General features: G+C 47.3%; 13 protein-coding genes across 13 annotated transcripts; 7 read left to right on the forward strand and 6 right to left on the reverse strand.

Moving 5' to 3' along the window:
* Positions 1 to 132: 132 nt before the first annotated feature.
* On the reverse strand, positions 133 to 831 carry N7516_006167 (mitochondrial 37S ribosomal protein bS21m; the record flags this gene model as incomplete). The annotated part of the gene is made up of 1 exon (XM_057218887.1): positions 133 to 831. One exon carries the CDS (start codon positions 829 to 831, stop codon positions 133 to 135), a length of 699 nt encoding a protein of 232 aa, XP_057072978.1.
* Positions 832 to 1,143: 312 nt separating this feature from the next.
* On the forward strand, positions 1,144 to 1,623 carry N7516_006168 (phosphatase YCH1; the record flags this gene model as incomplete). The annotated part of the gene is made up of 2 exons (XM_057218888.1): positions 1,144 to 1,255; positions 1,313 to 1,623. The coding sequence occupies 2 exons, from the start codon at positions 1,144 to 1,146 to the stop codon at positions 1,621 to 1,623; spliced, it is 423 nt and encodes a 140-aa protein (XP_057072979.1).
* A 263-nt stretch (positions 1,624 to 1,886) lies between these two features.
* Positions 1,887 to 3,622, reverse strand: N7516_006169 (S-adenosyl-L-methionine-dependent methyltransferase MidA; the record flags this gene model as incomplete). Its single annotated transcript, XM_057218889.1, has 4 exons — positions 1,887 to 2,788; positions 2,854 to 3,058; positions 3,146 to 3,412; positions 3,473 to 3,622. 4 exons carry the CDS (start codon positions 3,620 to 3,622, stop codon positions 1,887 to 1,889), a joined length of 1,524 nt encoding a protein of 507 aa, XP_057072980.1.
* A 1,272-nt stretch (positions 3,623 to 4,894) lies between these two features.
* On the forward strand, positions 4,895 to 5,144 carry N7516_006170 (uncharacterized protein; the record flags this gene model as incomplete). Its single annotated transcript, XM_057218890.1, has 2 exons — positions 4,895 to 4,936; positions 4,977 to 5,144. The coding sequence occupies 2 exons, from the start codon at positions 4,895 to 4,897 to the stop codon at positions 5,142 to 5,144; spliced, it is 210 nt and encodes a 69-aa protein (XP_057072981.1).
* A 1,689-nt stretch (positions 5,145 to 6,833) lies between these two features.
* Positions 6,834 to 8,558, forward strand: N7516_006171 (uncharacterized protein; the record flags this gene model as incomplete). The annotated part of the gene is made up of 6 exons (XM_057218891.1): positions 6,834 to 6,968; positions 7,033 to 7,229; positions 7,287 to 7,397; positions 7,469 to 7,757; positions 7,892 to 7,969; positions 8,049 to 8,558. 6 exons carry the CDS (start codon positions 6,834 to 6,836, stop codon positions 8,556 to 8,558), a joined length of 1,320 nt encoding a protein of 439 aa, XP_057072982.1.
* Positions 8,559 to 9,169: 611 nt separating this feature from the next.
* Positions 9,170 to 10,243, reverse strand: N7516_006172 (RNA recognition motif domain-containing protein; the record flags this gene model as incomplete). Its single annotated transcript, XM_057218892.1, has 4 exons — positions 9,170 to 9,421; positions 9,476 to 9,895; positions 9,978 to 10,138; positions 10,198 to 10,243. The coding sequence occupies 4 exons, from the start codon at positions 10,241 to 10,243 to the stop codon at positions 9,170 to 9,172; spliced, it is 879 nt and encodes a 292-aa protein (XP_057072983.1).
* Positions 10,244 to 10,681: 438 nt separating this feature from the next.
* On the reverse strand, positions 10,682 to 12,144 carry N7516_006173 (CDC2/CDK family serine/threonine-protein kinase; the record flags this gene model as incomplete). The annotated part of the gene is made up of 2 exons (XM_057218893.1): positions 10,682 to 11,546; positions 11,612 to 12,144. The coding sequence occupies 2 exons, from the start codon at positions 12,142 to 12,144 to the stop codon at positions 10,682 to 10,684; spliced, it is 1,398 nt and encodes a 465-aa protein (XP_057072984.1).
* Positions 12,145 to 12,420: 276 nt separating this feature from the next.
* Positions 12,421 to 13,370, forward strand: N7516_006174 (copper chaperone CCS1; the record flags this gene model as incomplete). Its single annotated transcript, XM_057218894.1, has 4 exons — positions 12,421 to 12,438; positions 12,501 to 12,573; positions 12,633 to 12,767; positions 12,844 to 13,370. 4 exons carry the CDS (start codon positions 12,421 to 12,423, stop codon positions 13,368 to 13,370), a joined length of 753 nt encoding a protein of 250 aa, XP_057072985.1.
* Positions 13,371 to 13,937: 567 nt separating this feature from the next.
* N7516_006175 (uncharacterized protein) lies at positions 13,938 to 15,839 on the reverse strand (the record flags this gene model as incomplete). Its single annotated transcript, XM_057218895.1, has 2 exons — positions 13,938 to 15,681; positions 15,742 to 15,839. 2 exons carry the CDS (start codon positions 15,837 to 15,839, stop codon positions 13,938 to 13,940), a joined length of 1,842 nt encoding a protein of 613 aa, XP_057072986.1.
* Positions 15,840 to 17,031: 1,192 nt separating this feature from the next.
* Positions 17,032 to 18,014, forward strand: N7516_006176 (fumarylacetoacetate hydrolase family protein; the record flags this gene model as incomplete). The annotated part of the gene is made up of 3 exons (XM_057218896.1): positions 17,032 to 17,220; positions 17,283 to 17,652; positions 17,710 to 18,014. 3 exons carry the CDS (start codon positions 17,032 to 17,034, stop codon positions 18,012 to 18,014), a joined length of 864 nt encoding a protein of 287 aa, XP_057072987.1.
* Positions 18,015 to 18,142: 128 nt separating this feature from the next.
* N7516_006177 (trihydroxytoluene oxygenase) lies at positions 18,143 to 19,101 on the reverse strand (the record flags this gene model as incomplete). Its single annotated transcript, XM_057218897.1, has 3 exons — positions 18,143 to 18,622; positions 18,673 to 18,904; positions 18,962 to 19,101. The coding sequence occupies 3 exons, from the start codon at positions 19,099 to 19,101 to the stop codon at positions 18,143 to 18,145; spliced, it is 852 nt and encodes a 283-aa protein (XP_057072988.1).
* Positions 19,102 to 21,998: 2,897 nt separating this feature from the next.
* On the forward strand, positions 21,999 to 23,719 carry N7516_006178 (cytosine permease; the record flags this gene model as incomplete). Its single annotated transcript, XM_057218898.1, has 3 exons — positions 21,999 to 22,268; positions 22,336 to 22,552; positions 22,614 to 23,719. The coding sequence occupies 3 exons, from the start codon at positions 21,999 to 22,001 to the stop codon at positions 23,717 to 23,719; spliced, it is 1,593 nt and encodes a 530-aa protein (XP_057072989.1).
* A 950-nt stretch (positions 23,720 to 24,669) lies between these two features.
* On the forward strand, positions 24,670 to 25,629 carry N7516_006179 (uncharacterized protein; the record flags this gene model as incomplete). The annotated part of the gene is made up of 2 exons (XM_057218899.1): positions 24,670 to 24,916; positions 24,974 to 25,629. 2 exons carry the CDS (start codon positions 24,670 to 24,672, stop codon positions 25,627 to 25,629), a joined length of 903 nt encoding a protein of 300 aa, XP_057072990.1.
* Positions 25,630 to 26,580: the final 951 nt, after the last annotated feature.

Genomic DNA, 26,580 nt, shown 5'->3' on the forward strand with positions numbered 1-26,580 from the left:
AAACACCAATTTGCAGGCCAATGCCACCTTGTCCACTCAGTCCATCACCCCCACCAGCCTCTTCAGTATATACATACAAGCCGAGTAGACAAACCGCAGCACAAAAGCCCAAAGCAAAAGATCAGCATAAATCTACCAACCCTGTGCCTGCATACGCTGAATCTTCTTCACAGTCCCCTGGAACGAGAACTTAAACAACTTCTTCCACCGCTGCATCTTCTTCTGCTTTTGCACCATACCCCTTCTCACATGGAACTTCTGTTCAGCAGCATCAGCCCTAACGCGATTCTGCGAAAGAGTAGCCTGAAGCCTGCGCAGCGCACCACCGAGATCAGTACCACGCTCAGGCTCAACATGAGCCTGACGGCCAAGCGTCGGTCCAAGCTTGAGCTCGACCTTGCGTGCAGGCAGAGGTGCTCTCGAGCGTGCCCGGTAGCTGCTCTGCGCGCCTTCACCGACAGCTCGGGAAAGTGAGTCCGAGAAGATGCGGCGCTGGGCGCTGGTTGCTTCTCGAGGCTTGCTGAGGTCAAGTCTGCTGAGGATGTCGTCGAAGTCGGAGACTGGCTTGCGGGCTGGCTTTGCAGCTTCGGGGGCGGCTGTGCTTGGCTTGTTGGCGTCGGAGGTCGGCTTTTGGGTTTGTTGAGCGGCCTCGGGGACTGTGCTTGGCTGGTCGGTGGGTGATGTGGGTTTGAAGGGTGTGTTTGGTGATGAGGTGGAGGAATTGTAGCGCACTCCGTTCGCGAGGGAGGCGACGCGGTGGAGCTGGGTCTGCTGTTGGAGCCATGGTGTTGGCCTGGCGCGGAGGCTGCGGGCTAGGAGGCGGAAGTCCATTTTGATTGGACTCGCTCGTGTCAGAGCAGCAGGTCTATGAGGATGTACTGGACTGTCTCCTGCGCTTGGAAAGGAAAGATTGCTCGAGGTGGGCACGTAGGGTCGGAGGTGCTCGAAGTTGCCGTGACGGAAAATCATCGCCTCCCAATTGGAAAGGAAATTGTAGGTCACGTGCCGCATGGGTTTGGGGTCATTTTCTAGAGATCGGAAATATCACACCTGCAAATCTTTGATCTTTCAAATATCTCTATCGTTTCACGTTGAATAGCTCCATTGACATAAAAGGTTCACAAAATTCCACCAAAAACAGAAATGTCATCCATCTCAATCGCAACTCTCCCCCGCATGGGCCGTGATGTTCTAGCGGCCCTGCTTTCAACCGGTGAACCAAGTAATCTAGCTATCGTCGACGTCCGGGACTCAGGTAGACAACTATTCTTTCACTATATAATCAAATACTATCAACTGACATTTTAAACAGACCACGTTGGTGGCCATATCCACTCCTCAACTTGGGTCCCCAGCTCAACGCTGGACGTGCGCATGCCTGAGCTTATTCGCACCCTCAAAGACAAGAAAACAGTTGTATTCCATTGTGCACTCAGTCAGCAACGTGGACCCTCTGCTGCTCTTCGCTATGCGCGTGAGCGTGAGAGCACCCTCGGTGCGGAAGAGAACAAGGAGCAGCAAGTATTTGTGCTCGAGGGTGGGTTTGTGGAATGGCAGCAGAAGTATGGAAATGATACTAAGCTGACTGAGGCTTATGCTGCGGATATCTGGGAGGAATATTGATCTGCCTTGAGATTATGGGGGTTCCGGTCACTTTATGCATCTGCTTTTTGTTTTCATGAGATTTAACGAACTTGGATGGGAGAGATACCACTCAGATGCATTTATGGGTTTCATTTTTTATTCTTTTATTATTCTGGTTGATTTTTTCTGTATGTAGGAGGGATCCATGTTATTTTGATGAAAGATGAAATTATTGTACATGAAATGAGCAGCCCACGCTCCGAGTCTATTGAAACATAAGACAAATATACTTACTTGGGGCTCTACATTTGAATGCCGCCTCCAAAACCGACAGGTCGTCTCTGTCCTCCATTTTCAGGTACAATGGTCATTACCTTGTAGATCTGTCCCATTGACCCGCCGCTCTTCTCAACCAATCGCTTCCAGGCTGTCTCTAGTGTCTTTTTGTGCTCTTCATCTTGCACCTTACGGAGCAGCTGTCGCATGCGCTCCTCAATACCCATGGCCCCGAGGAAGTCGCCCTGTTCAACAGGACCGTGGACCTCGACACCATCACTGCCCTCGAGGGCCGCTTCAGCCAGCGAAGTGAAATCCACATCCGCACTGACATCTACTCGGCCCGGCTCTGAGAGTGGTGCTACTTTCTCGTGGCTTTTGATTCCGCGCAGCGAATTGATAGGGATAGTTGACAATGTCCCATAGTCCATGATCAGGGCTGCGCCAGACGGAGTCTTCTTCTGTGATGACGGGGGTGGGCTAGAAGCGGAGGTCTTTTTAGCAGCAAGCCCAGAAGCAGAGTCACCACCGATACGGCGTGCAAAGTCTGCAGCATAGATTCGGCTCTCAGGGCTGATCTCGATGGTCGAGCCTGGCCGCGACTTAAGTGCTCGGTAACGCTGAGAGATCTCCGGGATCACTAGCGATGACGGCGTGGAAGCTTTGGCTTTGGTCAATTGGAACTCGGGCTCTCCTTTTATGTTCTCTTCGACGGCTTTTGGATTTAATGTCACCATTAACTCACGCCATTGCGGGGTGTTCACGGGTTTGGGCGGAGTGTGTAGTTCTGCTGGGCCGGTGGGAGTCATGATCTTTCGTGGCTCGTTGGCCTGCTGGTTCTCTGGGGATGGCGGAACAGATTCGAATGCATGGATTGGGAGTGCGTCGAAGAATTCATGTGCGAAGATGAAAGGTGTCTTGCCTTCCTCTATATCGCCGATGTCATTGGTCAGCATCAGACAAACGGGCTGCTGATTTAAAATCTTCACTCACCATGTGGCAGAAGGCGAATATCCTCCACCCAGACGATAGGCACATCAAAGTACTTGCACACACTCCGGTGTCCGATATCCGTCTCCTCCATTACAGCCTCCTCGCCGCACAGCAGCTGCTTCTGAACTTCTCTGAGGGTTCCACTAGCTTCCACAAGGTAAATAGCTTCAACACTTGAAGAAAAGCTCTTGAAATTTCGGAAAGTCTGTTGGTTATAGAAATGGTGGTCAGTCCAATGACCTTCTTGTCTCTTTTTCATAAAAGGAAGACAGGCATAAATACAACCACTTACCCGCAGCATATCATCCATCAAAGTTCCTTTCCCTGGGCCAACCTCCATCAGCTGAACACCACTTCTCGTCCGTCCCTGCGCCATCCACTCCGCGATAGTCCATATCCCGATCAACTCTCCAAAGACCTGCGAGATCTCGGGCGAGGTGACGAAATCACCATTTTTGCCGAATACACCTCCACCCTCCCCTCGAGTTGTATAATATCCACCATCAGGCGATGTCAGAACCTGGCGCATGAACGCCGCGATTGGCACGGGGCCAGTGACCTAATTTCCAGAAGTGAATGATTAGCAAAAATACAGAGGCAAAGCAGAGTGCATAACTACCTTCATGACATTGGCCAATGTTTTTGCCAGCGGCGTGGACCATTCTCTCTGTTCAAACGTGGAGTTCCATCTTCCTGGGCATCTTGGAAGTACTGTGTTGCGAGGTCTGCGGAGGATGTGCGACGCCACGCGCCTGGTGGCTTGGTTCATTCTTGCCTCAGAGCTGAGTGACAGTAATCGTTTGTATCGTTGGATATGCAATAATGGAACTTTTCGCGGTGAGGAAACACAATGTCCGGGCCCCAAATGCGTTCTATTGCATTGCGCCAAGTCGAGATGTTTCTCAATCTCTCCGCGGAAGCTCCGCTACACGTGATCATACCTTATCGGATAGTTATCAGCCGCTAGTCCTAGGATGGTATAGTCGGCAATCCAAAGCCCTAACTAAAGTCTTAAAATTACTCCATGCCATTATAGTCGGCTGCTTATACGGCCTTGTCATGGCTTTTTAGTAGTCTTCTTATATAGTCTTTTTCGATGTCTTTTTCGATGTTCTTTAAATATCTATCTATCTAGGTGTTCGTAGTCATTGGCTACTGTCTATATCCCAGTCTTTTCTTCGTATTTAACGAGCTTCAAACTTGCTTTTTTTTATTATTCACATCGTGTAGAGACTTCTCAATTTATTAAGCTGATGCTTTATCTCATCAAAGGGACCTTTTCCTGAAATCCGAGGCCTATAGTCATGAGAGAAATGTGCATTTAAATATCCCATAATCGCGGGCGAGCAAGATGTCCATTTGTAGGGAATAACAAAGTCCAACATGACTAGTTAGTGTAAATCACTAATAACTAACATAGGGTCCCCCGATCCATAAAAAGCTTCCCCAACATAAGTACCTGCCTGTAATGGCAGAGCAAACTGTACCATGTAGTTGTCTGTGTCACGAAATGGGGTGGGATTCCATATAGTGACGATACCACAACTCTTAACAGCCTCGTGAAAAGTGGATCGTTTGTGATCCAGCCATCGCTCCAAATGCCAAACCAATCCGCCACACCTTTGTACTGTCTCTTGTAGATGGGAGCGTATGTTTTCGGAGCAGTATTTCTTGTTACCTGAGTGCAACATTGATTGTCGATGATATTGTCTAGACAATGTCAGTACACAGTCCGTTTGTTTGGGATACATGGGGTTTGTACTTTGACTACCATAGAGGCAGCTATCCCCTTTGCAATAAATATCGCTATGGTAGGACGGCCAGCTGGCAGTGAGCTCACAGCCAGGCTGGATATTCTCGTGTGCCGAACTGCTGCCATCAACCTGCGCATATATCTTCACTGTATTGGTGTCTGGATTGGAGCGTGTGGCGGCTTTATTTTTTATAGGTTAGCTTGTGCTTCCTGGGTTATAGAGGTTGTAACACTAGTGTAAACTCACTCTGAGTCCAGCTGCGGCATAGTACTTGGCCATCCACGGAGATGCAGCCGACATCTTTGTTCTGCAATCTGTGTCTGATTTATGTTAGTGTAGGTCAAACTTTGGAGACAACCCTATAAATAGAACTCCATCTGCTCTAGTGTGTTAATGGATATATCAGGCGTAGGCACTGCTGAGCTTGTGGTGTTTGATGGCGTAGAAAAGGGTCTGGAGCTGGAGCTTCTGGTTGTGGTTGACAAAGGGGATGCAGAGCTCCTAGCACTCCGCGTGGCTGATGTTGACGAGGTATAATGAGGAGACACCAATGTACCGCTGTGACTAGAAACACCTGCGATTTCAGACGAGCAAGAGTGTCCCCGGTTGGCGCTGCTCGGCAAACTAGTTGAAAAAGTGTGCTCGGGCGGGTTTTGCTTAATGAACCCCGTAAGAGGATACTATAAGCAAATAGACAAGCAGAGACTTGCATTTTTTTGATTTCTTTTTTTGAACCAGAAAGGAGGATGATATTGAAAGAATAGGTAAACAGCGAGTTCCACCTACGCACCTGGGCACCTGCCCACTTTCCCGATACGGAGCAAAAACCTACCCAATACACGATACAATATCTAAAAGGTCTACCGACGTCTAAATATTCTAGTACAATAATTCACGGCATTAAATTCCTTGAAGCAAAACATCGATGTATCTTCACAGTTATCCAATAGCGAGCCCTAACACATACAATAATTACAGTTAGCGGGAGACCCACTTCTTGGCAGGTACATCTATAGATATACCAACGTACGTAGGTTTTTTTATATCCTCCTTTCCCCATACTCGGACTGTTGGTGTTTCAAATTCTGATACAGGCAAAATGAAGTAAGACAGTAGGACCATGAGTACCAATCAGATCCAATAATACCTCATAGCCACTGGTCGCACATACGCGTAAGTAGAATACTTCCTTCGGCTACTCGGTTACTGACATTTGAGATAGACTCATACCATATGATAGCTATGTTGTTGATATGAACCCAATGCTGAACTTCCTTCGTGTTAAAAAGCTTGGGGCCTGCTACTCCCATTATGACTTCTCGGTGCATTGTGTTGTATGGGAGAACAACGCTTTCTAGGGATTCCAAAGCACGGATACCCCAGTGTACGAACCCAGTGCCCTATATTGAGGAGAACGGCGTCCAGGTCTCAAAATACCTACACTCGGGCAAAGTATTGAACCCTACTACCGGACAAAGGGTTCGAGTGTTACCACGTATCTTTGCAATTTATCAAACAAAAGAATAGTGGGCCGCATTTGCGGCTTTATCATGTCTTTTTAGATGGCCCCCTTAACAAGCTCGTTAGATGTTCTCAAATGTTAATGGCTTCGTATATCCACCAGATAGTATTTTACTGATCGTAAGGCGAATTCTCTTTGTGTAAGTGGTGGCCGTAGGGGATTTCAGATGACAGATAAAGAAATAAACCACAGTGTGGTGAGCAGTGTGGTGAGGACAGAGGAAACCAAGCATGAAACAAGACACGCCACACAGTAAATTTCAGTATCAAGTCAATCAAAGAATGGAAAGTTATTCTGTTGTTTCTCACTTCATTGCCGCATACGTCTCAAGAAAGTCATTGGCTGCTATCTATAGAACGGCCTTTTCTTGGGCTTTGAAGAGCTTCGCACGTTTTTCCTTGCTTCACGTTCTACCGTTGCTACCCTCGGCTCAAAACATTTCTTTGTCTTGCTGCTCTCGCTGTCCATCAGCCTCTACTTCGTGTTAAAGTCCACGAGTTTTATCTGTTTGCGCTGAGCTCTTGAGTCTACTGAGTTTGTCTTTGTTTGATAGTAGACGAGAGTTGATGTCTAGAGTTATAAAAGCCGTCTGTTCTTCAAAACCCAATTCTTTTCTTTTCCGGATCCCTCCTCTTAATTGGTATCAATCCACTACATTTTCCAATTCCCTCTTCATCAATAGCTGAGTGAGGTGTTGATTCAAAATGCCCACCACTCGTCAGAAAAGAAAAGCCAGTGAGCCCCTTCTACCTGGTCTCCCCGAAGAAAAGCGACCTAGGAGTAAGAAGAGTTCGGGTTCTACCCCCAGTCGTAAACCCGCTCCAAAAAAAGGGAAAAAGGTATTGCCATCCCCATGTCCCTTATATCATCGAAATTACTTACAAATGATTTGTTGAAACGAAGCGAGATCCAAATCTGCCCTATGTTGCACTTGCAAACGACATCCTTAGGCATGGGGATAGGCTACTCCTTTCTGGACCCCCTGTAGTTGGTCAAATTCTCGAGCCACCGAGAATATGGGGATCTCGTGACGAGCCAATAACCGAACCCGACCAGCTGCCTGAAGGATGGACTCCAAGCGAAACGGATCTAGCTGACGAGTAGGATCAACGTCAACTTTCTCTGTCTATCGAGTCTTTGCTGACGGTTTCGAGTAGTGATGTCGACGGCCAAATTACAAGATGTCTCAGACGCCTCGATGAGAATATCATGCCTGTCATTTTCGAGCGCAGATTGGCAATGTACCAACAGATCAAGAAGAATCAGACGTAAGGAAATCCTATATCACATGTGTACTCTGTTTTTCTCTCATCACAATGACTAACCCACTCTTTTATAGAGACATGATCAACTCCGAGCCTGACGGTCTTAGCTGGGAAGTTGTTCAGCGCCTTCATTCTCTAAAGAGGATCCAAAAGAGTTTCCGTGAGTTGGGAAATGACAATGGGAATACCTCCAACGTGGAAGCCATCATGGCTGCCTACCGTTCCGGGGACCTTGTCTGGGATAGTAATTCAGTCACTTTCTGGGTACATGGAAAATTGATTGGTGGCCCAAGGAAATGGAAAATGGACGAATTTCTCGCTTTTAGTAGGGAGCATGGCTCACTTGGTGTCTGGGTAGAAGGAGTGAGTTAGAATACAAGAAAGATCTGAGTCTCAGTCCCCATTCATACGTAGACTTCTTGTTTTACCAAGTTAGTCCAACGAAGACATTAGGCATATCATCCAATCTATATGCAGCTCTAACGTTGAATTACTAGGTGGACAACTACAAACCAGAACCGATGAACCTGTTCACCACTTTGTCCCCAGCCTTTTCGGGGTACGACTTGCATATGGTAAGACTTCCCAGGTGGAACCCCCCTCCACCTCCTCCCTCCCCCTCCCCCCTCGATAATGAATGCTAATATAAAACAGTTTGTTATATCAATCCGGAATCCTACTACTTGGCGAACAAACACCTGGGCCAATACCATACACATCCCTGTTCTTGAGGATACTGGTGCTTCACAAATGAAGATATTCCAATCCGATCGGCTTACCCTTGAAGGCATGAGTGGCGCTCCCCTGCCTTACACTGGTACAGCAACCTTTAACACAGCAGCTGGTGATATCGAGTCGGATAGTGTAGTATTGCATGTCAACTTGGTCCACAATGGTCAGACTATGCTCCCCCACTGGATTACGGTTCGATCATCTGTAGGCCGTGAAGAAGGTCACGGCCCTACTCCTCCGATGGGTTTCCGGCTGTCTGGTATCTGGGTTCACCATATGCTATATTGTTTGAGTGCGCCTGATAACACTGGGAATATGTACATGGGAACTGACCTCAATGAAATTGTCTCAACTCTACCCCCTTGCGACCTTGATCTCGCAAACCCACCATATGACAGCCCTGATCTCGCAAACCCACCATATCAAATTTGATCAAACTATTCTTCTCAGGAATGTTGGATAATGCATGGGCGGCTGGAGATCGAATTGTTTTGTTTTGTGTCTTTCTTTTTGGTTTATATTGAGCTTGAGTTGAGTCAAGTTGTTGTGCTGTTTGAATGTGAGAGGTGACTCGATATATATATCTCGTGTATCTGAAGTTTTTGAATTTGGGATTGTTGAAGATTATATACTGTTTTCAATGTTATTGCGAGGATTAAATGCCAGACTTAGGTTGATACCTCAAGTTTAACTTCTTCTTTTCTCTCGGCGTAGGAGAACATAAGCAACCAGTGAAGGAGCGACAGGTAATATTGTAGCAGGGCTATGGGTTGATCTGCACGCTGAAGATGAAGAATCTTCAGTAAAACATTAATATTCTATCCAATTGGTCCCGTTCGCCTCTATCTGCTGCAAAAAAAAGTGTGACCCGAATGCTAAAAGAAAATGTCCATAAACTGCTATAACCATATCATACATTTCATGAGAGTGCAAAGAAGAAGCATGATCCCCACGACTATTTCGCACAGTGCATACATACTATGAACTCCTTACGCCAACAATTCGCTAGCCAACCTCAAGTTCTCAAGCTCAAACTTGGATATTCAACGACGCCATTTCCGTTGGTTCTGGCTCTTCTGGGTATTCCGCGCCGGCGCATCGACCATCATTTCATCGCTATAGAGGCCAGTCTGCGAGTCTCCTTGGTTCTCAGATAGCAGGTCGTTCACATGGCCTGGCCCACGACGGGATCGGAGTCGTTCCTGATCAGCTTGTGCTCGGAGGGCAGTGAAAGGATCTTGGTGGGTTGTGGCCCTGGCCGATTTAAGGGTCATTGTAAGAAGTCTCCCATCAGCCTAGAGTGTGTCAGCATCTATCTTACGATATCATTAAATAGGAACGGCATTTACCCTCTGATTGTGGAAATTGGCAACCACCAGCTCTGCAGCCGTCTTCTCCGCATATGCAAATTCCGCAACAACACTTGGCTGGCTTGCTACTATCTGGCAGCTGATCATAGGGCCTGTTATAGGCTCAAGGGCGGACTGGATATCGGCAGCTGTTGTCCCAGGCGCAAAGTTCCTTCCGACGACAATGAATGGGCCCGAGGCACCCTTAATGGTCATGTTGCTGCTACCGGATAGACGGCTGCTCTGTGCGAAGTTGCCGGATCGCGCGTTCAGTTGGCCATTTTCGGGTTGGAAAGCTGCCCGGACCTGATCCACATTCATGCGATCTTTCTTGCCAGATCTGCCGCGTGTTCGATTGTTGTTCGCGGGTGCGGGTGTGGGCTTGTTCTTGTTGGGTTGCACGGTCGCTGACGCGGAGCGCTAAATTTCGACGCGAGAGATTGTCAGATATTTTTCTCCATTGGTGGTCGCATTGATGGTCGTATGGTGGACTTGTTCATACCTTGGCTACTCCGATTCTGCTGGCTAAGCTTCCAGGCTTTGCATTTTGTGCTTTATTCTGCGACTTCTTGCCAGCACCAGCGCCCGAGCCTGGCGCGCTTGACCTGCGGTTCTTTCCAAGGAGTTGGTTTGCGAGGTCCTCGTGCTTCTTCTTTTGACGGTCTGTGGAGGAAAACAGTCAGATCTTGCTAGGTGTCATATCGGGTGGTTGGAGTGATTACCAGCCTGGATGATGGCGTCGAACGAGACGGGCTGTTTGGTCGCCATGGCAGAATGGATATAGATTAGCCAAATTAAGAAAATCAATTAGGAAAAGAAATAAGATAGAATAAGTGAGGAGACGTGACAATTGGCAGTGATGTTTGAAGAAGAAAAGAAGCTCCGGGAGTCGATCAGCTTTGGGGGCGATCAATTCTTATCCACCGCAAACTCCTTGATTATGCATAGCCACATCTATAGTTAGCCATTGACACCAACATTGTTTCTACTTTTCTACATTGTTCTATTGTAGATGTTTCCCTAAATATATATTATAATCTGCCTGGTTAAAAACCAACAGCGTACCTAAACCTGAATGTGAAGGCGAGAGGCACAGAGAATATCTGAAGTAGATTATATACGTGTTGTACAGCGTAAATCAGCACAAAGGCAGACAATAAAACAAAATTTGGTTTTGTTTACTCTTCTAATGTGAATAAAAAGCAATTATCCCAATCGAAGAGTAAATCCAGCCCCTACTTCACCAGTATCTCCACCCGGGGCGCCTCCAAAGACACCCGCAAAGTCCAGCTCGGGTGCTTCCTGGCCCCGTTTAGGAGCCTCAGGCGTATGATGACGTCTCCGCTTCTCCATGCCAGCCTTGGAGGGGAAAGTCGGGAACATCTCTCGCGGTTTGGGCCGTGGATCTTCCTTGAAATATTTGTGATCGAGGCACTGTCTTGCTGTAGGACGGGAGGCCGGATTCAGTGCCAGCAATCCTGACATGAGACCCAAACCAGCATTGGTCAGGTAAGGGAACCGAGAGCGAGGTAGTAGAGGAGGGTTGCCGGCCGAAGAAGGTGCCGATGTCGACGGGAGTCGCAAGCTCTTGGCGTTGGGCAATGAACGGAATCCAGGCCAAGTTTCAGAGTTCGGGGGCCCCGTCAACGCGAAGATCTTGGACACCTGGTCGACTTCATTCTTGCCCTGTAAGAGAGGCTCTTTGGTGAGCAGCTCGCCGAAGATACAGCCAATGCTCCACATGTCGATCTCCGTGCCGTACTTGTCGGAGCCAAGAAGCAGCTCCGGCGCTCGGTACCAGAGTGTCACAACCAGCTGGGTCAGCTTGGGAGGTGGATCGCCGAAGTAGCGGGCCATGCCAAAGTCGGCGATTTTGAGTTCGCCACGGTTGTTCATTAATAGGTTGGAGGTCTTGAGATCGCGATGCATGATCCACTGTGAATGTAGGAACTCAAGTCCTCCAACCACCTGTAGCAAGACGGTTTTGATCTCCGAAGGAAGGAAGGGCTCGCGCATCTCGTCGAGTAGGGCTTTGAGGTCGTGTTCGTGGAAATCCATCACTAGGAATACACTGTTGGAACCAATTGATTAGTATATGTCAGATGTAAATGATATAGTCAATCACGAAGAACCCACTCGTCCATTTTATTGCCCATGACTACTTCTCGTAGGTACACGACGTTTTGATGTCGCGCCTCCAGAAGCGTTTGGATTTCCCGAAGCCCAGTGACTGGGAACCCGTCCGGCGAGTTATCCAGTTTCAGCTTCTTCAGCGCGACAATTTCTCCTGTGGAAATGTCCTTTGCACGTGAAACCCATCCGTATGAGCCCTCCTCAATGTGATTCAATCTTTCGAAGTTATCCACATGCCTGCAGGGGCCCCATTCCCCAACCGGGAAGCGTAGTAAGGTCGACTGGTTTCTCTGTTCCTTCTGGATATTCACCACTTCGACATTGTTTGGATGGACATCGGGGTCGTTGGAGAGTCTTCGTCGTTTTGTCGGGGGGCCTAGCTCCCCATTGGCTTGAGCATCCCGAGCTTGAGCTTTGCTGGCATCTTCCAGTCGCTGTTTTTCCGCTTTAGCGCGTTTTTTCTGTTCTTTGTCGCGTTTTTGTTGCGCGATAATTGCCTCTGTTTCTGGGTCCTCATTTGCCCATCGGGATGACATTTTTCGTAGGGGGACAGTTGAAAGGGAGAGAGCCCTGGGGAGGTTCGGGAATGACGTTTCGTCAGAAGCCGAGTTCCTTCGATTTGAAATCCAACGCCCCCACCTTGAATTTGTATAGCTCATTGCAAGTTCTTACACATTCTTTATTCTAAATCTTGGGATATTTCTCTTCTGAGATATTATACTTCTCTCTTTCTCCCTACATCCTTTGATTTTAGTTGTGCACATACTCCTATCACTCCCCACCGGTGTCGGATCTACTGTCTCTTCCCCGCCATGATTGAACCATTCCAGGTCAGCCTATCTGAGTGCCCTGACTCACAAACACCCAATACTAATGCGGTTTTTATATCTAGACGACCTTCTCGGTCCCAATGACCTGTGAAGGTTGCGTGAAGTCCATCTCCAACTCTCTACACAGCCTAGAAGGTAGTCATCTCCCGAAAACAGCCCCAAAACCCACCTTTATCAAGCTGACTCCGTGACAGGCATCAATAAGGTTGAAGCGAATCTCAAAGACCAGCTAGTCTTCATCGAAGGCACCGCCCCTCCCAGCTCCATCGTGACCGCAATCGAAAGCACTGGCCGCGATGCCATCCTGCGCGGCAGCGGAACTACAAACAGTACGGAATCCCCCGGCTCCTAATGACTATTCCACGCGACAGACGTGAGCAATGCCAACTGACACACACCAAACAGGTTCTGCCGTCTGCATCCTCGAAACACACTCAACGAGCGTCTCAAACAATATCCGCGGTCTTGCGCGCATGGTCCAGGTCTCGCCGAGCATGACCCTCATCGACTTGACAATTAACGGCCTTGCGCCGGGAAAATACTGGTCAACTATTCGAGTAGCAGGAGATATCTCCCGGGGTGCTGAGTCTACCGGTGGTATCTGGGAGTCTCTAAAGACCAAGGTGCTTGGCGCTGATGCTGCCGCCCCGACCAAGGAATGCCGGGGCATTCTCGGTACCGTGGATGTTGACAATAAAGGAAAGGGCAGTGTGTTCTTGGATAGACCTGTGGCTATTTGGGAGCTTATTGGTCGGAGTATGGTTGTTTCCAAGGGAACGGAGGGTCCTTTCAAGCGTGAGGATGAGAATACTCTCGTTGGTGTTATTGCGCGCAGTGCAGGTGTGTGGGATAACGATAAGATGGTTTGCTCATGTTCGGGTAAGAATGTCTGGCAAGAGAGACAGGAGCAGGTTGTCATGGGTATGGCTTGAGTGAGTTCTGGTGTTGACTTTATCAAGAGTGGTGTTGAATGTTGGTGATGATACCACTCTTTGAACATGTAACGAGATCAATTACCAAGTGATATACGTAGCTTTGAATATGTGATACCACGAAGAATAAATGCGATTACGAATGACAGGGAGGTTTTGCTTTGCCTTCAGTAAGATATCACGCGAACCTTGGAACAAACTGCTTGTATCGTGTCCATAACCGGTATCTCTCATTATTTGAGATGTTCTTTTACGATTGAATTAATTTGTTAGGATACCCTGGATAAATTCACAGATGGAGTACTTCTGTTCACAATTGAACCCTATCTTCCTTTGTGACTACACTTGTTTCGGGATGGGATCATCTACGGTTGATTATATATTAAAACATTAATAGGAAGACCGCAGAAGAGGTACGTAGAAAAAAACATTGAAAGAGAGAACAAGCTGGTACTGTGAAAACATCATTCAGGTTCTGCTAAGAGTGGGTAATAATACATGTGATCAAAGGGGATGGGCAGTCCCTTTAGCTAAGCCATTTCCATGAACAAGTATCAACAAAGAATTTCACCAAAACTGTCTTGGATGCACAATTCCAGGGTAAAACTCGTCATCCGTATCATCTTCCACAAAGTCCAATCCTGCACCAGGAATGCCATCAGGGATGAGCGGTTGGGACATGATCCCCGGAGAGATTAGCCTATTTAGTTGTTGAGGTGCTCTGGTGGTATTATAGTTGCTGGTGCTATGCTGTGCAGATTTGACTGGTTGATTGCCGCTGTCGGGATACTGGCTGCTTGTTTTGCCGTCAACAAGAAAATACCCATTTCCATCCTCCACTGGGCTTGGGAAAAGAAGTTCAGACTCGACGGGGGACCATGGGGACCATGTATCGTTCGTCATTGATTCCATTGAAGTCATTTCAGTTGATGTGAGATCCCGGGATGTGGTATCAGCGGGTGTGGAACGGCTTGAATCATCTTCAACACTTGACCGCTGTGTGGTTGCTCTTTCGGAGGTAGACGGCCATCTTTCGCCAAAGTTCCGGTTGGAGATAAAATTAAGGGGATTGAGATAAGAAAAGGGCTGCATCTCTTCAGAACGGTTGATCGGGGTTTGTGAGGGTACCAAAGGTATGAGGCTTTCATCAATTTCATTGTATGGAGGCAGGTTGTTGTATGTGTCATCCTGAAGCACAATGCATTTGAGTGGGTTTGGGGAAGTGCACGGGGTTTGTTCTTGTTCATGAAGCCTGAGACTGTTTTCACTAAGATTGGGACGGTGCTGGCCGAGGCTGGAACTGTGTCGACTGGTGTTGGGACTTTCTGCACTGGGATTGGGAGTGTGTTGACTAGGGCTGGGACTATCATGTTGTCTCCCCCACTGGTGCAGCGTCTCCTGATATATTCCTGGAAATGCAAATCGAACTTCGGCGGAAGACTGTCTCGAGATGGGAGCTAAACTTGGTTGATAATCACTGATTTCTGTATCTGAACTTGCATGTCTGATATTTTGCTGGTGAAGATTTGTTGCCTGCTGCTCCTGCTCTTCACAAATAGACCCAGGATCTGGCAGGTCATGGGAGGACATTTTAATCTCTCCATCAGTAGAGATTGCAACGCCCCATGTCTGTTGTGTCAAATGGTTCTCTGTCGATGGCATGGTGTGAGCGAAGTGATCTTCAGAGTCCATATTTGCCTCCAAATCTCCAGTTTCACCAAATTGGAAGGCAAGATTATGGTCGGTGGCTAGTGTACATCTCGAGTTCACACCCGAATTACTTACAGCTCGGCTGGGTGGGTAAAATAAGGGTGAAGATGCAGCTCCGTGAAATGTTGCGAACGAGTCAGGTATCGAACCCAGAGACCTGACGCGGATAAGAGACCCCACTTCAGTACTGGACGATGGCGAAGACGGTGGAAGGTGCATGCGAGATAGTTCAGCGCCGAAATTCACGTCCTCCTGTGTATCCGAAGTGTACGCCTCGGATGAAATCGCTTGGCGCTGTCTTTCCTGTCTCAGAGCAACGGGGCCAACGAAACATTTCTCGGGGTTGTCTTCTTCACTTGAACGGTGGCTAAACCCCGACCGTAGCGCCAATAAACCTGACCGTGCTTTGTGGAGAGTTCGTTTTGAGACAGATTGGACCCATTCTTTTGGAGTGCGCGATTCTGAAGTCAAACTCCGTTGCTGATTGGGACGCCACGACGAGGTCGATATCTCTGGATTGTGGCGAGGATCCAAGGGATTAAACACAGGGTAATGAATCCTTTCTTGACAAGTTGGCTCTTCCTGCACTGGATCAGTTATGCTGGTCTCTTGGTTAGCAGGATATCTCTTTCATCTTTTGTCATTCTTTGTATGCAATTACCTAGGTCTCTGGCTTGCCCGGGATCGGAAGACTGATGATAGCGAGAATAAATGGCGACGTATGGTGTCTGAGCCTGCCTGTTGGTTGACAAGACTCATTTTGTTCAGATTGCTGTGACGTCTATCCAACCATTCGAATCATCAATGACATAAAGAAAGCATGTGAATGATCACCAAAGATAGATACCAACTATGACAGAGCGTGAATATGTAATGCGAAAGAAAAGAAAAACAACAACAACAATGCTGGAGGTCTGGTAAAGATCAGGAGACTAAAACCGAAGGGACGCGTGATAAAGACCTAGTCGAGCGATCAAGCTTGATCGCTCTTGCCCTCGAAGCTCCATACTCTCCTCCGCCTTTTGGAAATTGTATACATTGGAGTATCGGATATTAAGATATTGTAGGTTTTCATTACTTAGCCACAAATGATCGACCGTATTAGATTTCCAAAGTATTTTAATGAAACTGTGAGAAGGAATGGATAGGAGAAGACAACTATAACTTTCTATACACGAGGGACATTAGAGATAGGGTTCGTCATGGCAACGTGACCATGGCAACGTGACCGAACGCGCGACAGCAGGCGAGACAAAGCGATATATGGCAACAGCGACATCAGAGCCTCAACCTTTTACCGGATACCGAGCCAGAGTTCAGCTCCAAGCAGTGGAATATCAAATGTGCTATAAATTATGTATTCAACGTTCTTGCAATAGTGATCCCAAAATCTTCAGCCATATGGTTCTTTTTCTTACAACATTGAATATCAAAGTTCTATATATCATTTTACATTGACATCTAGCATTTGCCACTCCTAGCACAATTGTTATGATTTTTCACGCCCGGCATATTTGCTACATCCATATAGAGGCCAGGCTTTTTCGATCCAGCCTAGATCCGACAATTACTACGTCAATAGATAATTGTCCCTCTCGATCCTAGATAACTAGAGTCTTGAGTTCGGCTGTCTTCTCGGTATACCCTTCACTATAAGATTACTAGTCGTCGATCGATTTCCAACCTAAATCTGGACTGAGAACTTTATAGGTATGAACCATCATGCTATTATTATGTGGAACAGCCCCGAATAATGTGTAGTCAATACAAAAAAACAGGCTTCTCTTCTCCACGTCCCGCATCCCCATGTCCCACATTTCTTCGCCCCACATACCCTGGAGCAATGGCATAGGTATATCCGAAGTCTACATCCATTGAACCTACTTTAAGTACCGATTTCTTTTTATTCTCACTCCGAACACTTCATTTGTTCAGCCCTATACCATTTAAAATGCCCTCCTGGACTCATCTGGTTCGTTTTATCGCCATCGAGGACAGCCAGGTTCACCTCGGCCAACTGGTCGATACCACCCGTGATGTTGGACGCGATAGCGTCGATGGAGTGGAGATCGCTGTGAAGGCGATTGAGGGTACTATCTTTGATGGCCGAGTTACAGACGAGATTTTGCATGTGAAACAGGTGAGTTGTTTGTCTTTATAGCCATTAATGCAGGAACATATGCTGATACCTAGCCACTACAGCTCCTTGCACCTGTCACTCAAGAGCAGTGTAGTTATATCCGCTGCCTGGGTCTCAACTACATCGACCACGCGCAGGAAGCCAACTTGCCTCTCCCAAAGGCGCCAATTCTTTTCACCAAGCCCCGCACTGCACTCGCTGGCCCTTACCCTGCTGCCATCAACGTCCCCAAGTGTGCTCAAGATGACACTAGTGACTACGAAGCCGAGTTATGTCTAGTAATTGGAAAGACTGGCAGAGATATTCCCGAAGAGGAGGCTCTCGACTATGTCCTGGGTTACACTGCATCAAACGATGTCTCTGCTCGTACTCTGCAGTTGATCACGGCCCAATGGTCGTTCTCCAAGGGCCTTGATGGAAGCTGTCCTATCGGTAAGTTTGGACAACAATTTAGTTTGACTTCTCTTTGTTAATTAAGGGCGATTATAGGTCCTGTCCTTGTTGCACCCTCCGTAATCAAGGACCCGCAGACTCTGTCAATCAAGGCTATCCACAACGGCACTACTGTTCAAGACGGACATACCAAGGATATGATCTTCAATATCAAGAAGCAAATTTCATACCTTTCGCAGGGCACCACACTGGAAGCCGGAACACTGTTCTTGACCGGAACTCCTGCCGGTATTGGATATTTCAGGCAGCCCAGAGTTGTTCTCAGGGATGGCGATGAGATCTCGGTTAAAATTGACCAAATTGGAACTCTTGTCAACAAGGTTCGTTATGAGAGTCGTTAAAAACCCATGGATGGTAGGTATATTTTCTTGTATATATGAGCAAAAGGTTCATTCATGCAGTCAAAATTCGCGAATATATTCCAGGTCGTTGGCTACTTGTTGCGCAATTTGTTCCGGAAGTAGAAATATCACTCCAAGAACCAAGACGGCACTTCAGGTCCCCACACGGCCAATGACTCATCACCCGCAGGCGTATACCCTATCGGGGTTTGGTTGTTGACCAAATCCCCGTCCGCATAATGCTCGATCATATTTCCTGTAGTATCCCACCAGTAGTCGAAAATCTGACTTCCAAGAATGTGTCGGCCAACACCCCAGACAGACTTATAGTCCTTCTTCGCGAGCCATTGGTGGCCCAGATTCTGGGTATCGAAGTCGTGAACCTCGAATGAACAGTGGTGCACATGTGCTGTCGGGTTTGCACTTATGAAGAATGAGTGGTGATCGACGGTATTCTCGCCATGATCAACGTGGGCGAAGAGGGCGACGTTCTTCTTTTTGCCTTCTACCTCAACATAGAGGAAGTCCGTTGGGACCATATTGAAGTTCTTCGTGTAGAATTCGACAAGCCCTTCAAAGTTTGTGGTGCAGACGCCGTAGTGGCCGAGCTATAAATTATTAGTGTCTATATTTAGGATAAAAGGGAACAGTGGCTAACCTTATGAACTGCGGCCGGACCAGGCTGGAAACGGTGGAATTTTCGCACTCGTGGCTTCTCGATCTCATAGTTTGCAATCAGCTTATCTGGGTATGTGCCAGGCGTAACAGGCGTCGTTCCATAAAATAGGTTCATGGCAAATCCTTCCGGATCTGTCAATGTCACCATGTGGCCTCCACCTGGGGCATCTGTGAGATCTTGAATCTCGCCCGCTGTGGGTAGCCTTGTTGCCCTTGAAAATGTCAGCGGTGTATTGTTGGCAGTTGTAATTTCTTTTCGTGTCACTTACCTCTCCAGATCCTGGTAAGATTCAACTTCCCAAGCACCGCCAAGGAACTTCTTCTCTCCTTTCTTCGCATAGTAGACGTAGGGGTCCACTCCATATCCCCGGTACCAGATCTCGTCATCGGTCCTCTTTGCGATGGTCATACCAAAATATGTAAGTAAATAAGTGCGTGGTCTTTTCCAAAAGGGTTACTACAGTAACATACCTTCAAGGAAAGTGGTAATCTCCTCCAGATCCGGGTGTTGGTAACGCATATGGGCCAGCTTAACCAAGCGGATATGCGAGTCCGTCTTGATATTACATCTCGCTTGCCATGCCGGGATACTCTCTGCCTCTGGGCCGATCGCCATAATATCGGCAATCGAGGCACCGTGGTTTGGTTGGATACTCTAGGCCGATGTATTAGTACTAGACTTGTAGATCGGTCGGAGGCTATATATACCATGTTGATGACTTAATTTCGGTTGAGTCTGGCCTGGCCTGATTTAAACTTACAAGCCTCCAATTTAACTTAACATGACCTCCTACCTACGTAGGTTGTCTTATAATTGCGGATAGAATTGCCCCTCAGCTTGTCCCCGCAAGGCCCCGCTAGGTCCCGCCCGATCCCACATATCTGGGACCTTCCCCGGACCCCACAGTACCCTAGCAAGGCCCGATGGTTATGTTGCAAAACCCGACGTTTCAACCCAGGGTTTCTCTAGTAATATCTAGTCAATTGATATCATTTTAATTGTTTTAAATACAGAATGCTTAATTATTCATTGTTAGAGGCTTTTATTGGTTGGACAGATCACCGCTCCTGCAAGGGATTCTTACTTAGTAAGGTAGCTTGCTAAGGTGAAGTCAGGAAGACGACCGATCCCCACACTTTATGTGGGTCTCCAAACGTGAGTATTACCCAATCATACGAAAAAGGCCGGCAGTTGTAGTAATTACACATCGATACATCACTCCTTGCCTTAAAATTGTGGTTTGTTGGGATATTTCACTCTTAATACGGTAAAACAGCGGACCGCAGACATCTGGATTCAAGCTCAATTGCCGCGAATGTCTCTTGGATATACCCCTCGATAGTTCCATCCTGAAGTAAATGAGGTAAATCCTAGTCATCTTTATCCGCCTACGGTAGTAGGGTACTAAGTTATCACGAAACATAACGCAAATCACTACAGGTCTTCAAATCCCAGAATGGATCTCATTGGTATGGGAAGTTTGCCATTACAGGCCTTTCAGTACGGCGGTTTGGCCGAGTGGTTAAGGCGATTGAGTATGTGTATTGGATATAAAAAAATAAGCCCAACATTCACTAACAATGAAATCAACTCCGTTCGCGGGCGCATTCGTCATGCAGCAGTCGTTGCTTTCTTTTTTCCCCCTCATCTTCGTCTTGAGATTTTTGCCTAGTTCTACCTTAGGATGATATTTATTTTGAGAGGGGACCTCAAAAGTACCTTTGGTGACGGTGAGTTAGGGGGGCATAAGAGTCAGACACATCAGAACTACCTGATAGCATCTATATTTTTAGTATGAGAGAATAGTAGAGAAGAGAGCTATAGAGGTCCGGAGTGAAAAGCCGTTGTTCCAGTTATTTTTGCCGTTATGCATAACTAACTAGTGAGTATTGGGTAAGGTCAATATACCATAAGCGGTGTCCTATATTTCCTTCCCCTTCAAACCTCAGAACTACCTAAAAGTGGAATCTTAATATGTGGTTTGAATAAGTTCAAGTAGGCATGAGAAAAAGCAAGCCCCTTCAGTTTGCCTCAACATATGATGTCAGGTACGGCCTCCCATCCTTGAAGCCCATGAAGCTATTTCGATTTGTGCTAAGCGCGCTAAGCATCGATAGCAAGGTTACATGATCGGATCTGTCAAGAGATCTGGACCGCAATCACACCTCAAGCCCAGAATGGGGATCTATATGGCCATTTCCATGGCTGGTTATAGCCCTCAACAGGAAATATGGTAAAAAACTAGAGATAGGACAAACATGCCAAGTGTCTGCGGAACATGCTGGTAAATATGGACATGTCTGACCGGCTCAAACTTGGAGGGTCACTATCGCAATCTGTCACTTGCCCCATTCCTAATCGAAAAGCGATAAACCCACACGTGATTGGTAAGTGCAAGGTTTTAAGTGCAAGGTTTGGGATACATTGGAGGTCAACGTAGAACGTCCGGGGTACAGAAGCGCTAGGTCCCAGTGTGGATATTCCCCCGCAGAAACACGGGACCGGAAATGACCGTGAGAGATAAAAAGTAATTGCAAATGTCAAGCTTCACGCACATCGGCGTCTCCCGTCTGACAAGGACCTGGAAGCTTGATTGAAAGCCACAGGGGATTGGCTGGGGTACTGGCAATCAGGGAGGTGTTGCGCAAACACAAGGTTTAGCCATGCAGGAGGCCCCCTGCAAAATGATAAGAGGAAGTGGCATGCAGGTAGCTCGAACAAGTGTGATTGGTACAAGGATCATCAAGAGTTCAGTGTCTACTGAGGTGGAGTCAATAATACTGTCACTATCAGGAAGATAATCGGAAGTCGGAGATACTTCTTATCAAGTCCCGAGACAGGACAGCTCCACTTGTGGACATTTAGATCCACTCACACAACTCCTTCATCCAATGACAATCAAACACCAAGTTGAAAACGCCAAGCGAGTGCACAATCCTTGGCATGCTGATAAGCTAGGGCTATCCGGATGGTTATGATTGGTTTAGCTGATCCCTTGATGGGGCCTGAAGGCTTGTTACTGTTCGGCTTTTTCGAGGAACACGCGACAGGACTAGTATCTTTGCAGTGCGCGCTCGTCGGTGGGGCCGGACGCGCAAAGAATTCTCGTGGAACACTATATTAACAGCTTCTCCCGGTCGGTGGATCGAAAAAAAAGAAAGAAAGAACGATGTGACACTGTCCCTTGATTTAATTCCTTCATCCTGATCTCCCTGGGTCTCGCTGAGCCTTCTCAGCTCTCCGATTAATCCCGTTTATATACTTTACAATTCTTCGCCTTCATTGGTGAGGATTCGACCGAAAAGATGCTCCCTAACCTCGCCAAAGCGTTCCGCAGCTCAAATGATGACCTGGAAAAAGCACCCCAGTTGAATAATACCTCCGACTCAAATAGCAATGAGCTATTCGACAACTTCAGTGATGGCGCTGTGCCCGGCGAGAGCTTCGAATACGGCGATTCGATGTACGCCAAGCTCCAACGCGTAGCCGGCAAGTTCAACATCGAGCAGCGAGGTGTCGAGCGAGTTCCAGAATCTGAGCGGACTGATACGTCTTATTTCAATATTGGTAGCATGGTGTGTTCCTGCAGTTACCTGGCGTGATCGCCATGGCCCAGAGGCCTGTTCCACTGACCAAACCTAGTGGTTGGCCGCAAACATGGTTGTCAGCTCCTTCGCCATTGGCGTTCTTGGAAAGTCTGCATTCAGTTTGGGCTTCGTTGATGCCATTTTGGTCTGTCTCTTTTTCAACCTCCTCGGTGTTATGACCGTGTGCTTCTTCTCGTGCTTTGGTCCACCCTTTGGGCTGCGCCAGATGGTGCTCTCGAGATTCTGGTTTGGATGGTGGCCTGTGAAATTCAGTAAGTTGCCTCGGCATGTCCATTGAGCTGTGTGTAGTCATACTAATTCATAATTTTCTAGTTGCCGTCCTTAACATTATCGCCTGTGTCGGTTGGTCTGCTGCCAACGCCATTGTCGGTGCCCAGCTCCTCAACGCAGTGAACGCAGAAGTCCCCGGATACGCCGGTATCCTCATCATCACATTCTGCACACTCTTCGTCACTTTTGCCGGGTACAAGTTCGTTCACATGTATGAGTATTGGAGCTGGATCCCCACCACCATTGTGTTTATCATCGTGTTCGGCACATTCGCCCACTCCGGCGATTTCATCAACATCTCAATGGGGGTCGGAATCTCTGAAATGGGTTCCTGTCTATCCTTTGGATCCACGGTGTATGGTTTCGCAACTGGCTGGACCAGCTACGCTGCCGATTACACCGTCTACCAGCCAAAGACCCAGAGCCGTCGCCTGGTCTTCCTATCTGCCTGGCTTGGTCTGATCGTCCCCCTAATCTTCACTCAATTCCTCGGTATCGCCATTATGTCTGCGACGGCTATGGGCGACGGAGTTAACAACAAGTACGCCGAGGGCTACCTAACCTCAGGCAACGGCGGCCTGATTGCAGCCGTGCTGGAGCCTCTCGGGGGCTTCGGGAAATTCTGCCTTGTCATACTGGCCCTGTCCATTATCGCCAACAACTGCCCCAATATCTACTCCGTCGGCTTAACCTTGCAGGTGTTGAGCCGGGCTACGCAGCGCGTGCCGCGATTTATCTGGACATTCCTCGCCTCATGCGTCTCCCTTGCCATTGCTATCCCAGGTTATGACCACTTCGAGACCGTTCTCGAGAACTTCATGAGCCTTATCGCTTACTGGTTGGCCATTTACTCTGGCATTGCGCTCGTTGACCACTTCGTTTTCCGACGTGGATTCGACGGCTATCGTCCGGAGGACTACGACAGTCCTGATAAGCTGCCCCGGGGAATCGCCGCATCTGTTGCGTTTGCTTTCGGTGTCGTCGGTGTTGTTGTGGGCATGAGCCAAACGTGGTGGATGGGTCCTATTGCCAAGCATGCTGGAGACCCAGAATTTGGTGGCGACATCGGATTTGAGTTGGGCTTTGCCTTCTCTTCTACGACCTATTGCATCTTGCGACCGATCGAGCTTCGTATGACTGGACGATAAGTTTAATTTTATATGTACCTTAAAATTTATATATATAAAGTTCTATATCTCGACCATATCATTATTTTTATACCTCACAGATATAGTACTAAACTAATAAGGCCTAGTTAACTAGTTAACTAACTAGTTAGCGGTCAAATGCTCGTGTAATCTCCAGGTGCAGCGAGTCCCCGTCTGGATTACACGATTACACCAATCATGCATGGGGCCCGTATTGACCTTCTATTTCAAAGGAATCTTGAACAAGCCGAATGTATCTTATCCCTTGGTGATAGAGAGGAGGTAGAAATCTTCTTCGAATTTGCCTATAGACTCCCCAACTTTGGCTGAATAGTACTTTTGGGGGTTGTAGCTGGGGCTCTGTTCTTCGTCGATAAGTAAAGGCAAGGTGGATTCTCGTGCTGAGGATGACATTCTTGAGATTATTTTGAAGGGGCGAATAGTTTATCTACAATGAGATCTGAACAAAATCATTGTGAACCAAAACTTGGCGAAGGGGGAAGGAGGTGTCGCTGTCCGAATAATTGTATTCCCTAGACCTCGGGTTTGTGTCAACCTGACCCTATGTGACAGGACCGTAGTCTCGTCCCCTTCTTCCTTAGCAGTTAGCAGTTACCAATACAATTGCTCTCTCTCTCTCTTTTCCTCCCCACTACATTTCCCTGACTACCTAGGCACTTTGTACTTTGGGTGGCCTTTTTAGTGCGATTTTTAGTTTGAGGCTTTGAGCCAATCCATGGTTCTAAATGCGCCGAGTCTCTATACAGATTCACACGTCCGTCGCCTAAAACGGTTATATTGAAACCATAGACTATGGGCAGGTATGATTATGTAAACAATGACGATATTAACATTAGCGTTAGGGAAGTGGAAGTGTGAATCAGTAGTTACTTCTTCTTCTTCTTCTTCTTCTGTACTTCTCATAACCAAGCATAACATCAAGAATCACGATGCCAAAAATCCGTTCTCAGGGCCTGCGGGTCTGGTATCAGAAACTTTTGGAACTTTCTTCGCGACACGATGTCCCTACGCCAGTTAGGGAGCATATAGCTCAGGTCTCCATAGAGCTACCACACCTAGACCCCTCAGAGATGAGTCTTGATGAAACCACCCGCGCTTTTGGACTGAAGAAATCAGACCGCGGTTATCAGCTTTGGCAATTTCGAAAGGTTGAGATCAACCTCCCGGAAAGCTTTTGTGAGTGAATTCACTCGTCATAACTACCTTGGATTTCTATTAACTATATATAATCAGTGTGTAACCTCAATGCTTTTGAAAGTCTCACTCAACGAGCCAAGGGCACAGAAGCCAGGCTGCGATATAAACTCGACACATTGATAAGCGCGGTTTATCAAGCACTAGTCACACAAAACATGCTAGTAAACGGACCTACCATCACACTAGCTCATGAAACAACTGTGAGTTGGGGCCCTATTATATACAAAGACGAGCTATATCTTTGTATAGGCAGGGCCAATTATAGCCTTTTTTTTGGTGAGAAAGATCACCTTGCTTGTCATATTGTAATGATTGAAGCAGAGACAGTTTTTGGCGACGGCGATGCCCAACTTTTGGCCTATATGTCTATGATACAGGCAGATCGCAAGAAACGCGGGCAGCCCGACTGGACTGTATATGGAGTCCTTAGCGATGGAGAGACCTTCGTATTCTATGATTTGGATATGAATGGCCAGTATACGGTTGTTTACCTACAAGTACAACGCGAAGGATGGCAAATGGTTGCCAACATGCTCGGTTCCCTCATCATTGAAGGGATGAAAACTTGTTCTTCGCCTGTGCGATCAAGTCTGGCGAGTAACCCTTCCCCTCGGCACTCTCACAAGCAGACACCGCCTCAACTACCTCCCCTTGGTACTCTTCCGTCAATTGAAGACATGATGAAGACATGATGAAGATGGAGATGAACAAATGTTTTGATGTTTTGTTTCACAACCTAACCAAGAAAGAGGCTCATTGTATCATTAACTAGTTATGTACTTTATAACACAGAATAGGCAGTATCCTTAATTTGCTACAATAATTGGAGGCAACCGGCAATCCAAGTAATAGGAAATGGTAGAGGCCCCGAGCGCACCATAGAGCGAATTCGGTACGGCAATGCATAGAAATGGGCTTTTGATGGGCTTTGATGGGCGCCCATTAATGGGCTTGGGCGGGCCCATTTGTGGGCTAATGAGAGGTCTACACTATATGCACACACTTTTAGACTTTTCTACTTTTGAATAATAACAAAAATGTTGTAGAGATAAAAGCGACTCTCGGTCGAGATCAAAAGGTGCTAGTTTTGAGGTACTTTTTATATGTGTTCCCTATGGAAAAGGTACCTGAAAGGATTTAACCACCCTTCAACTCGTCCCAACCCCTACTACAAGGGTAGGGTTGAGCAAGCGATGGGCCGTAGTTAAAGAAGGAACCAGACGGGGGACTCACACCCAGCCTTCAGAGGACGTCCTAAAGTAGAAACCCGAGGCGCTGCTAATGGCCCCAGCCTGGCTAAAGCTCTCTACGCCACTCGTAGTACCTTCACCCTCAACCCCGGACAAATTGAACTCGTTGTCCGTCGGTACAATATCATGCCGTTCTAGCAGCGGATATAAAGAATAACTTAAACCCGTGGACAAAATTGTCAGATAGACAGATTACAATAGAGAGCTCAAACATTCCTAAGTTTCATTGGCTGGGAAAGCCACATGTGGAGACTTCAGCATGCCCAGGTGCTTCCCAATCCGGTTAGTCGATGACATCCAAATCTGATATCCACCCTCCCTCTGATCACAGAAACCGTGCACCCCCAGTACCAAAAGGGTATAAAAAGTAGACCGAATCCCAGACAATGCTTT

The sequence above is a fragment of the Penicillium verrucosum genome, assembly GCF_028828655.1.
Source record: "Penicillium verrucosum strain IBT 35672 chromosome Unknown utg000002l_segment0_segment0, whole genome shotgun sequence".
NCBI lineage: Eukaryota > Fungi > Ascomycota > Eurotiomycetes > Eurotiales > Aspergillaceae > Penicillium > Penicillium verrucosum.